The sequence below is a fragment of the Metarhizium brunneum genome, chromosome 1, assembly GCF_013426205.1.
Source record: "Metarhizium brunneum chromosome 1, complete sequence".
NCBI lineage: Eukaryota > Fungi > Ascomycota > Sordariomycetes > Hypocreales > Clavicipitaceae > Metarhizium > Metarhizium brunneum.
In genome coordinates this window covers 7,100,221-7,111,756 of record NC_089422.1, presented here as the reverse complement: position 1 = coordinate 7,111,756, position 11,536 = coordinate 7,100,221, and the positions used below count along the sequence as shown (strand labels likewise).

The 11,536-nt window shown below is 51.2% G+C and overlaps 4 protein-coding genes across 4 annotated transcripts; 1 reads left to right on the top strand and 3 right to left on the bottom strand.

Moving 5' to 3' along the window:
- Window positions 1–194: 194 nt before the first annotated feature.
- On the bottom strand, window positions 195–1,697 carry G6M90_00g021650 (uncharacterized protein; the record flags this gene model as incomplete). The annotated part of the gene is made up of 1 exon (XM_014692897.1): window positions 195–1,697. The coding sequence occupies one exon, from the start codon at window positions 1,695–1,697 to the stop codon at window positions 195–197; it is 1,503 nt and encodes a 500-aa protein (XP_014548383.1).
- A 1,317-nt stretch (window positions 1,698–3,014) lies between these two features.
- On the bottom strand, window positions 3,015–5,687 carry G6M90_00g021640 (uncharacterized protein; the record flags this gene model as incomplete). The annotated part of the gene is made up of 1 exon (XM_014692898.1): window positions 3,015–5,687. The coding sequence occupies one exon, from the start codon at window positions 5,685–5,687 to the stop codon at window positions 3,015–3,017; it is 2,673 nt and encodes an 890-aa protein (XP_014548384.1).
- Window positions 5,688–8,044: 2,357 nt separating this feature from the next.
- norB (Norsolorinic acid reductase B) lies at window positions 8,045–9,617 on the top strand (the record flags this gene model as incomplete). The annotated part of the gene is made up of 6 exons (XM_014692899.1): window positions 8,045–8,172; window positions 8,237–8,303; window positions 8,387–8,567; window positions 8,655–8,925; window positions 8,985–9,528; window positions 9,588–9,617. 6 exons carry the CDS (start codon window positions 8,045–8,047, stop codon window positions 9,615–9,617), a joined length of 1,221 nt encoding a protein of 406 aa, XP_014548385.1.
- Window positions 9,618–10,037: 420 nt separating this feature from the next.
- On the bottom strand, window positions 10,038–11,262 carry BUB3 (Mitotic checkpoint protein; the record flags this gene model as incomplete). The annotated part of the gene is made up of 3 exons (XM_066129877.1): window positions 10,038–10,875; window positions 10,934–11,180; window positions 11,253–11,262. 3 exons carry the CDS (start codon window positions 11,260–11,262, stop codon window positions 10,038–10,040), a joined length of 1,095 nt encoding a protein of 364 aa, XP_065985954.1.
- Between the last annotated feature and the right edge of the window lie 274 nt (window positions 11,263–11,536).

Sequence of the window (11,536 nt, the reverse complement as noted above, 5' to 3'; positions counted from 1 at the left end):
GTGTATCTCTGGTGTACATATATACGCAGCATCTAGGGCAAGATGACGGTTTGGTTAATAAAACACGACACCATGTTTGTGATATAAAAACAACAAGGACAATAAAAACAATAAAAACAACAACGCCTGGCCATGTTTAAAAATTTTGTGCTTTGCCTCGCGCTTCCCTGCTTATTCATGTCCCCCGAAGATGGTTACTGGAAGCCCTCGCGCCATACTAGCGGCAAAAAGACGCAGCTGGCTTTCCACAGGATAAGCACGGCATCTATCAATGCCAGGGGCGCCTTGAGAACACCCAAAGGCCCGGCACAAATGGCAAGGGCATTCAGCCAGAGGGACAAGAAGGCAACGGAGAAGAAGTGGTATGCCAGGACGGCAGGGCGCTGGATAATGCCGGCAAGGAGACCGCACGGCCCGTCGGTCATGCCGCGCTGGAAATACTCGAAGCAGCCCAGCTGGAGGGCGTACAGCTGGCGGTCATTGGCGGCGAAGAGCGTGTACAGGGCTTGGGCGAGGACGTTGATGTTGGACGAGACGTTTTTGCGGCGCCAGTAGAAGACGTTGACGGCGGCGCCGATGGCCTTGGAATCCTCAAAAGTCGGCACCCTTGACGGGTCGAGAAGCTGCGAGAGAAGGAGCGCGTCGTTGAAGGCGACAGTCATGCCGCCGCCGGTAAGGGGATGCCGCATGTTGAACGCATCGCCGAGGAGTAGCACTCCCTTGGGCATCTGCTTCGTCGGCGGCAGCCAGCTGTTGGGCATGCTGCGCGGGATTTTGCCGTCTTCCAGCGCTCTGAGAGCAGCCGGCTGGACAGAAGGCGGGAGAGCGGGGATGGCTACGTTCTTGATGTAGCCGCGGACGCCTCCAGCAGCAGGTGAGGCCTCTGGAATGTCCTTGGGAACGTCAAACAGCGCACGAGTCTCGTGCGTACCGATTTGGTACAGCAGTGTAGGGAATGTATCCTTTCCGATAATGACATGGCCGTAGCTCTCTTGAGGCAGAATCGTATCGATGAGTTCGAGCGCATAGAATTTGCTCTTGACGACGGCCTTTTTGTCCCCGATGGCATCCTTGCGGAAATTGGAGTCGTAACCGTCGGCGATGATGGTCAACTGACCAAAGAAATAATCGGGCTTCTTGTCCCCAGTCTCGCGATTCTTGGTTCTGGTTTCGACGCCCAAAACCTGATCTGTATATTCACCCCGCAGAGTCTTGACGACCTCCGTCTCGACAACCGTTATGTTTTCGTGAGCAAGGCAACTCTCCCTCAACTTGGTGATGAACTTGCCATGGTGGAATGATCTGCCCTCGGGTCGCTTGCCCTCCTTTCCCGATCCACCCCAAGCGTATATAACGTTGCCGCTGTCGTCGATGGTCGGATACGGAATCAGCGATGGGATGTGGTTAAAAATAACATTGTAGCCCTTGCAGGGGATGGCATCAATGCCTTCGACGCAGTGCCCTAGACCCAACTGCTTCAAAGCGGCCATGCCGCCGGGCTGCAGCAGCTCCCCGACAATACGATTGGGCTCCGTCATCCATCGTTCGAGTAGCAAGACTGAGCGGCCTTGGTTGGCGAGGGCAAAGGCAATGGCGCATCCAAAGACTCCCGCGCCTACGACAACGACATCGGCCTCGTGGTACTGCTCGCGGCGTCTGCGGGAGCCTCCCGGTGCGCTGATTGGGTTCGCAGACATTTGAGACGCTGTGTGGTGTATTGGCCGCCGATTGACAGAGGGCAAAATAAAAGAGAGTCGGCTTGGGGTTTGTCGGTGTGCCCAGAAGGGAGGGTGGCCAGACGGGTTTAGATTTCGCGGATCTGATGGCGCTGCGAAATAATAATCCCCAGATCGAAACGTTTAATATGGGGATGACGACAGACCACTTGTTCAATGACAACTCATCAGAATTTAAGAGAAAAAAATGATAACGAAAGTACACTACGGTAGGGTCGTGGTGATAGTCGTCCGAGACCGTGTCCTAGGATAATCCGTTATATGCATCTCTCAGTGTCCCGACGTCAAAGAGATCATGCAATCAATTGATCCGAGGCGGCCCAATTAAAACGTCCTCAAAGGCCCCTCGCAGTGAAGCCATCAGGGGTCAAGTCTTGGTGGCCGGGTCCCCGTTTGGTGCCTGCAGGGCCTGGAGCCTCTGAAGCTGTCCGCCACTGAGCACTGCATGTAGTCTTCCAGCACCTGTCCAGCCAGACTTTGAGTACTCCGCAATAATTGCCTGGCACTACACCAGGCACCTTAATGTTCCGTCCTGGCGCCACTGTGGGTGGCTGCCATCGCTCTCAGCCAATTGCCATCGCGCCTGGAACTTGCCATCCTGGGTCAACAGGGCCCGACACCCACTGCACCAACGTTATCGAACCACCTGGCGCTGCTTTCCAACTGAAATTGCATGTGATGCATCTCGACTCGCGGTGTTGGGAAATTCCAGCCTTCAACATGCACTTCATCCACCAACGCCCGTGGTACGCTGTACAGAGTACCCAATCCCCCTACCCATAAACTCACCACTTTCTTCTTCTTCCTCTTTCTCTTCTCGTCCCAACCCCCTTTTATGTCTGATGACAATCGCACCCGTCAGCCCTGTCTGTTTCGTCATCAGACGGCAGCTGGGCACTTTCTATAGTAATGCTTCGGGACTAGGGCGTTGCCTGTTTCCGTTGGCAATGGTTCGAATCTTGCTCAAATTTGCAAAAAGTGAGCCCATGGACCCATGACATGTCCGATTCTTTTTCTTCCACTCCAACTTGCAACTGGTCACCATGTTTCTTTGTCTATGAGACCCTGTACTGCCCCCAATTAAATGCGACTGATTCCGATTTGTCGCTACGTGACTTGCTGTAGCCGACTTTCCTTATCTACTGAAGTACGGAGTACCTAGGTATTGATGGCTGGTTGCACGAGACGACACAACTAACCTTCTTTACTGCATTTTATGTGATCATTCCGTACATTAATTTTCTCAACATAGTGGTTTGTACATATAAACTATGGAATTTAGCCTGAGCTAGATGCCACTCCAAGCACAGGTTCGGCGATCTGTGCAACTTCCCGCTCCCGACGTAGCTTACTAGCTTTGTTGCTAAATCTGCCATTCGACTTTGAGTGAATCTTGGATGATGGCATCGCCGCTAAACGAACGTAAGCCTCCGAGACAGCCCGTCGATCGTCCTTAGTAGAACGACACTTTTTGACGTGAATGAGCGCCTCGTCTAGCTCGTCGAGAGCCTGTCGGTGTGGTGCGCTGTTTTGCGAATGCGCGACACTCCTCATCGCCGCCGTCTTCATGGCCAGCTTGATTGTTTCCTTGCATGTTCGGCTACCATGCCACCATTGCACATCCGATGTGAATTCAGAAAGCAATGACTGCAAAGCCCGGTAGTTCGCAGACCCGGTGTAGGCAAACACAAGATTCGCAAAGTTGTACTCGTTGTACAAAAGCTCGCCATTCCCATTCTCTCTTGCAGCAAGCTCACACATGTCGGCTGCGGCCCGATGATCACCACGGCCAGATAGCGCCTGGGCAGCCTTGTTGTATGCGCTATCATGAATGCGAACTCCCATCCGAAGAGCGCCATTGATCAACGAGCTGGGGTCATCGCCTCGTTCCAATTTTGCCAGCAATAGGGGAGTCAGTACTTCACTTATGTCGCCGCCTTTTGCATAGGCAGACTGGATCAAGTTGCTCGCACGTTCTATATCAGGGTTCCGGCACTTGGTGTATGCCAACACCGCAAGCCGCAAACACTGTACCGAGTGGTCTGTGCCAGAAAAACAGGCGGTCTCGTATATTTCGGTAACTTGCTCCCACTCCCCATTGGAGACCAGCGATGCCATTTGCCGCTGGAGCTCATTCTGACCCATTTCTGAAGCAGTTTGTGGCACTGTCCGCGCTCTTGTTCGTAGACTTTCCTCTAAACTCTGAATGGTCTTGTCTGAAAAGCTCCAGAACTTACGACACCTAGCAAAGAACCTTTTATTGAAAGCCGAGTCAATTTGCAACCCGTGGCTGCTGCAAAATTGTAGCCAGGAGAAGACAGGTTCAACTTGTCGACGACTTGCGTAGTAGTCCAATACAGCATATATCCAACGATGTTTTAGGCTGAGCTTGTACTCCGTGGCAAGTTTCCGGAGAAACATTTGTAGCTCATAGGCATTGTGACTTTGGTCGAAGATGTCCGTGGTTCTTATTAAAAGTCGCTGAAACCCGATGCACTGCGTGTTTGATATCTGCCCAAGCGCTTCAATATCCGAGCAAACCTCTGCCCATTTACCCATTTTGGCATTACTTGTTATGAGTCGCGTTTGCAACCTGATATCAGATCTGCAAGCCTCTGAGTCCAACTTGCCCAAAAATTCGAGTTCTGTGTTTGCAAGTGAGTCGTCGCCACGTTCCAAGGCCAGAATGGCCATCAGCCGTCGTATCTTGTATTCTGTACTCTGAGGAATGCCAAATTCTTTATACAAGCCTGCGTCCTGGAGCACATGGTAAACTCTTTTCGTCTTGTCATAGTTGGCTTGTGTTTTGGCTAGTTGAGCGAGAAGTCGGCAAACCAGCACGCCGCGGGCCCATGAGCAGGACCTGGCATTTTGCGACAAGAACCTAAGGGCATCCCGTACCGCTTTTCGATTGCTTCCATGCTGTGTACACTCTATAAATGGCTGCAAGAACTTCAAGGGATCTTTGCTTAAAGGAAGCAAAATAGCTAGGGTGGTTGCCAACTTGTCCGGACTAGCGGTTGAAACCAGTTGGAGGAGCCTAATACCTTGACTCCGAAGTGGTCTTGTAGCTCTCGGCAATGGCGGACCGAATGCTGCCACCCTTTGGAATATCATGGTTGCCAAATTGATTCTCTCTGAGACATCTGCTTTTTTGGCACCCGTAAGTTCCATGTCCTGGAGTAGTTGTTCCAAAACCACTATCGCTTCATCGTAGAATGGTCGAACAGTCAAGCCCTCTGGACCGGATTTCTCCAGATAGAGCCGAGCAGACCCGATGGAATCAACATGAAGACCCTCATTGCTGTCCAAAATTAACTCGTATTCAGCTTCCGGTGAATCCTCTGCAGGCTGTGAGGGACTGGTCTTGGTGTCCGGGGTTGATTGTCTCGTCGATGATAATGGAGCCTTTGAAGCTCCAGACTGGGTGAATGCTCTAGGAGCCTTCCAATCTAGACTAGTATAGCAGTGAGATTTCAGCGGTGATAGCCTCATGTTCTCGAGGTTGACCATGTCGAATGCGCGGCCAAGTACATCGACGTCAACTGGCGACTTGGAAACCTTGCTTCTCGTATCGGCTCGGCTCGTCGATTGAGTTCGTCCGTCATCGTCGTAATGCACTTCACTCTCGCTCCGAGTCCCGATGAGATGCGACCGGCCTCTGCGGCGCGTAGAGGTCCTCGGTCGGGGCAGGGGCGCCATGGATAGAACCTCCCCATCCACCTCGGCGAACCTGCTTTCCCATGGTGTATTGGTTTCAGCGAGAGCTAGTGGACCTCGATTGCTCTGCACCATGTGAAGCTTTCGTGCATTTTCAATTGCTGCTCGTGCAAGCTGCAGCCGGCGCCGGCGCTCCTCGGCGAGCAAGATGACAGAACAGGAGGTGGTAAGGACGACGCCTCGGAGAGCATTGAGCGCTGCTCTAGAGGGCACTGGATGTTTGGAGGCCATTTCGAGGGCCCATGGTGGAGGAGACTCTGAAAATAGCAATGCAATGATTCCCAGTGAACGGTGGCGATTGCGTCGCGGTGCAGTCAACAGTCGTTGATGGGAGCTTGACAGGTGGTACGATGCAAAGCCGTGCTTGGCTGGGCGACAAAAAGGCGTCTGCACTCGGGTAGGCTCAGGCCGGTAACACTTCGGCAAGATTCGGTGCTGGTTGCGTGGGTACCAACACTCACAATTTCATGACTCCATAACACGCAACGCAACGCACAACGCAACATCACAACGCAACCCTTCTCATCTCTGCGATGGCATAAAATAGCTGTAAACTCAAGACCGCATGACAGTCAGGATAAATTACATGTATTCAAGTCGTTTATCTTTCCCTTAAATACTCTTAATCAATCCTGCTTGCCATGTGATTTTGAGTTGACAGCTATTTTGGGCGACCGCAGAAGGAGCTATGAACGCCCTTGCCGCTCAATAAGCTAGCGAGGGATTTATAACGATCAAATCTGGCGGCAGTTATTCAAAGCGGACTGGGTAAACAGAACCACTATGAGATTCGATGTTAGTACAGTGGCCGCTACAGGCCTTACGATTTCAATACAGATATCTACAAAACCTCTTCAAGAAAGATCCAATGCCCGTTTTTATTGCAAGTCAAATCTACCGCCATTGACTGTGATGGAGGGAAATTAGTCTATTGTGCTCGTAAGGCTTGAAATATAGCTTATCGCAGTTAGTAGCAGTAGATTTAACTATAACACGCCTGTTTTTGCACCAACACCAAGTCAATTGGTCTAGAATAACCCTAACAACGAGGCTGCTAGCTAACTTCAATTTATTCAATACAAGCCGGCGGCACAGCGGTGTTGATAGCTTCAAATAATACACGTCTTTCAAAGACTCATAAATCGCACTTTTGACCGTAAATCACAAACACGCACACACATTAAGGCGGGCACCAACAAGGCTGTGACTTGATGTATATTATCTGAAGCTATCAACACTGCTGTGCCGGCGGCTTCGCATTGAATAAATTGAAGCTGACTAGCAGCCTGTTATCGTGAAATTGTGGGCGTTGGTGTTGTGTGTGGCACCAGCAAGCAGCCTTGTAGTCTTGTGTGGCTGTATGAAATTTCCTTGGTATTTTTGTGACAATAAATGAAGACATCTCGCTAGATCAGGACTAAGGAGGTATGCGTGTTTAATTGCCCTAACTTGGATGGCACTGACGGAAGGAGCTGGCGGGAGTGCCTGCACATTGGTGCTCATTTGAAGCATGCATGTGGGAAACTCGCAACACTAGACTGAACACTTCGCAACCAGACGCTGTTTTCTAGAGCCTCTCCATGGACTGGGCTGCGCATGTGCGATGTTTGCCCTACAGCACCTTGTGGCCCCCCGCAATGTTTGGGTATCTGGATTGTTGATTTGCCGACGTCGACTGCGAACGACGTGTCATTGATTGAAAACGTCTCACCGTCAGGTACCATTACACTTCAGTGTTGGCAGACGCCCTAAACCTTCAGAGAGGTTCGACTCAAATAACTTCACAACTTTAGTTCACCTGTCTCAAATGTTGTGGGCAGCGCTGAAACAGGCACGGCTAGGCGTCTCGAACATGGGACCGCCAGTGGCTTCGGTTTCCCGTCGCCCTGCTTCAGACGCCGATGAAGGGCGTCTGGTAGTCACTCCATGTCGGTACGGAACTGTACGTGTGTGCGTGTTTAGAAACAGCCAGACTGGGGCCTTCTTCTAACCTTTGATCAGTTGCATTTCCCATCTTGCGAACACACGCCCGTGCATGCACGTACATGCATACTCGGTTCCCGTGCTTGAAATAGTTGAGCCGGTGGCACCTGCAGCATCAACGCTCATGGGGTGGCATCTCGGGAGTATTCGCATCCGTCTTCTCGGTTCTTTCTGGAGCCACTCAAGATGCCTGGATCACATCTTTCCCGACGTCGATCCCCGCCTTGGCTTGACCGCGGTTCCTCTTCGACTATCCAAGGTGACTGCGGCGCTTACCGCGTGCCCACTGTCCGATCCGGTCTAAAACTACCGTCACTTTCTACAATGTAAACTCGGCAAGTATTGGCGAAGGAGCGGCTTCATTAGCTCGTTCTACCCTAGCAGGAAGCAAGGCTCGTAGTGACTGCGTTGGAGCTGGTCAAACATAAAATTGAAGGCCGTCCCCAGGCTACTTTACACAGGTCAACGATATACTTTGTGTCTGAAACGACTTTATTCTGCATTCTTAGACCCTCCATCTCCGACGACTACCCTCCCTTTATGACTTTGCCCTGCCCCAGTAGAGCCTTCACTATTTTGCCTTGATCTTCAGCTCCCAGACCACCATGAATGTTGCATTGCCTCAGAATGGGGCACCAAAGTCACCTTTGTCCCGTTACCGCCTTCTCTCTCCCACTGCCTCTGTCCGCGTCAGCCCGCTATGCCTCGGTTCTATGAATTTTGGTGATGCTTGGTACGAAACGAGATGCAGCCATTGTTGGACAAGGAACATCAAACTGACGGATCGACACTCATAGGGCTGATTGGATGGGGGAATGCAACCAGGAGAGCACCGAAAAAATCCTCGACTTCTTTTTCGAGCAAGTGAGTTACTCTTCAAGCAGCCTATTTAGAAGTGGCGTCAGATGCGTCAGTGTGAACTTTGCTAACGCCGCCACGGCAGGGAGGTAAGGCGTATGAACGAGACTGAGCCAGATCGAACTCCAGAACCAGACCTTCAGGGCGGATCGCTAATAGCCTTCTTTGATCTAGGAAATTTCATTGACACCGCAAACAGTTACCAATTCGAGCAATCGGAAACATGGATTGGCGAGTGGATGAAGAAGCGCGGCAATCGTGACCAGATGGGTACGTTGAATACTACGAATTGTCTATCGACCCCCATCTACCAACAGGTAATGGCGTTGATCGCTCATCATTTACTCTCGCATGTAGTCATTTCAACCAAGTACACCACCAACTTCAAAGCTGGCCCTAATCATCCTCATATCATGGCCAACTGTGTTGGAAATGGTACCAAGAGTTTACATGTATCAGTCAATGCTAGCCTTCGGAAGCTGCAAACTGACTACATCGACCTTTTGTACATCCATTGGTGGGACTACAGCGCGTCAATACCAGAAGTCATGCAGTCCTTGAATCAACTTGTCGCTACAGGCAAAATCCTGTATTTGGGAATCAGCGATGCCCCGGCTTGGATTGTGAGGTGTGCAAAACATCTACTCCTCATTTCTGCCGATCAAATATGGCTAACCCTTCGTATAGCAAGGCCAATGAATATGCTCGAAACCACGGACTTCGCCAGTTCTCGGTCTACCAAGGTCGATGGTCCGCGTCTTGCCGAGACTTGGAGCGCGATGTCATTCCGATGTGCAAGGCTGAAGGCATGGCCATCACTCCTTGGGGCTCACTTGGCGGCGGAAACTTCAAGACTGAGCAGGCCCAAAGATCCAGTGAAGGCCGCAGGACAGAGGTTAGCGACACCGATATCAAAACAAGTCGGGTACTTGAGGAGATCGCCATCCGCAAAAACACAGCCATCACTAGTATTGCCTTGGCGTATGTAATGCACAAGACGCCCTATGTGTTCCCTGTCATAGGAGGAAGGAAGGTTGAGCACCTCAAAGGCAACATTGAGGCACTTACAATCGAGCTCACTGACGAAGAAATTCGATTAATCGAGGCCGCCGTGCCCTTTGATCTTGGCTTCCCTCATAACTTTCTATGGGGCCGACAGGTACCCAATCCTTTACAGGACGTCTGGCTTCTGTCCACTGCCGGAAATTTTGAACATGTTGAAGAAGCCAGGGTGTGTTTTGATCCCATGTTCTCCACGCTCTGAAACTCGGTTTTCTGACAATCGCATAGCCTATTATACCGAAGAAGACAGGGGAGTAGAACACTTCGGTTAAAACGTATAGTTGGCGCTGGTTACCATACCGTCAACATCATGATGAATTTGAAGATACAGCCACGCCGTACCGGCAGTATTACCCACAGCCATGATTTTATGTCTACCGTATGATTCGGGGGGCCGGCTTAGGACAGGCCACCACAACGAGAATACCTACACTTATTTAACACCAGTGATGATACTATACCCACCGTGTACTAGCTTTGTGTCAATGTTGCCGATTACAATGGTCATAACTTTATTTCATTGCAGGGGTATCTACATACCGATTTTAAAACCTGGCCATCAGGACTCTGAAGAAACACCAGTCACCACACAATACTATGTCCCCTAGCTGAACGCCATCTAGTTCAGGTTGGTTTTTCTGCCATATTGCTCCAAATTCGTACATTTCTGTGAATCCTTTACTTTGCACCTTTGCCCTTTGCTTCATTCTCACCAAGTTCCCTGATTAAAACAGACGTAGCACCAGCGCCTGTGTAGTCCTCCTGGCCAGTCTCGAACCCAGGACACACTCCAACAGCTAGGTATTTACCATCATTAGAAAATGCTAGCGCCGCAACGCCATTCGAAAACTTTTGATACTGCTTTAATCGCCTCTTGGCCTCGGCATCCCACAGCGCAACAGTTCCATCTCCGCCTCCTGAAGCAAATGTCCCATGAACAGGGTGGAATGTCAGCGCATTGACAGGGTAGACAACATCACCATCACCGTCCGGTGCTGGTTGTCTATGACACTTGAACGCATACTTTCGAGCTTGCGACTCTGCCGTATCCTCAAACCACTCCACGGCTACACGGCCCTCGATGCTGGACGTCGCATACCCTGCGTCATTGGGCATACATGCCACAGCACGCGTTAGGTATCGAAGTGATGATTCTCGTGTTTGCCAAGGTTTCAGCTCAGTGCCGCCCGAGGCGAAGAGCTTCGTGATGGCGTTGAGGTCGTAGATGTGAATGATGCGGCCCGTCATGGCGACGACGATCTTGGTTGGACTGGAGGATATAGCGTGTGGCTTGGCGGGGAGCGGAATGCGGATTGGAGCGCTGGTGGAGGAGAGATCGTGTAAAGTGAGAGTACTATCCCATGAGGCAGAGACAAGGATATCTTGGATATTGTTTAGCAGAGGCACGGTTTGATAGGGGAGATGGGGCTTACTGTGATCCTTGCTGAACACGACGCGGCGAACGGGCGCAGCATGTTTACTCAGGGGTGTTATATCTCCAGTTTCCAAGTCCAATCTAGAGCACAAAAATTAGTTACGTGTAGTACACTTGCGAGCAGCTTCAAGAAACACACCTGCTAACAGTCCAGTCCATGCCTGCCGTGAAGGCTTCATTATCATTCGCTCCAAAGCAGACATCTAGAACGGGAGCTCGGTGCTCATACGTGTTGGTCAGACTGCCCTCCGACCCGCCGCTGGCGACATTGTAGCTGTATACTTTCTTGTCCCACGACGACACGAGGAGTTTGCTGGAGTCGGACGGCGCAAATGCGACCGCGGAAACGGCGTCGCCCGGCGGCGGCGAGAGTTCAAATTGCGTAGCTGTTTGCGCGATTAGCCATGTAATCGGATCTGGCTGTGGAATTTTCCCAATGGGCCGGAAAATTAACCTACCTGGAGCCATTGTCGACACTCGCCAGTGCGTCTCTAGCAGTGTGCAACTGGATGAGTCGCAGCTTTTGGTTGTTTACTTCCAGTCACGTGGGCGACAGCAGGTCTCTGCCCAGGTTACAGGCCACTCACACCCTCTGCATGGCCACTCGAAGAGCAATGAACAGCAGCTGGGCTAGTTCTGCCGCCGCATACCGCTTCGGAAACTAGCCACACCCCGCCACACCCCACCATCCAGTTCGCCGCAAATCGAAAATGTCAAAATTATGACTCTCTTTTAACCACCA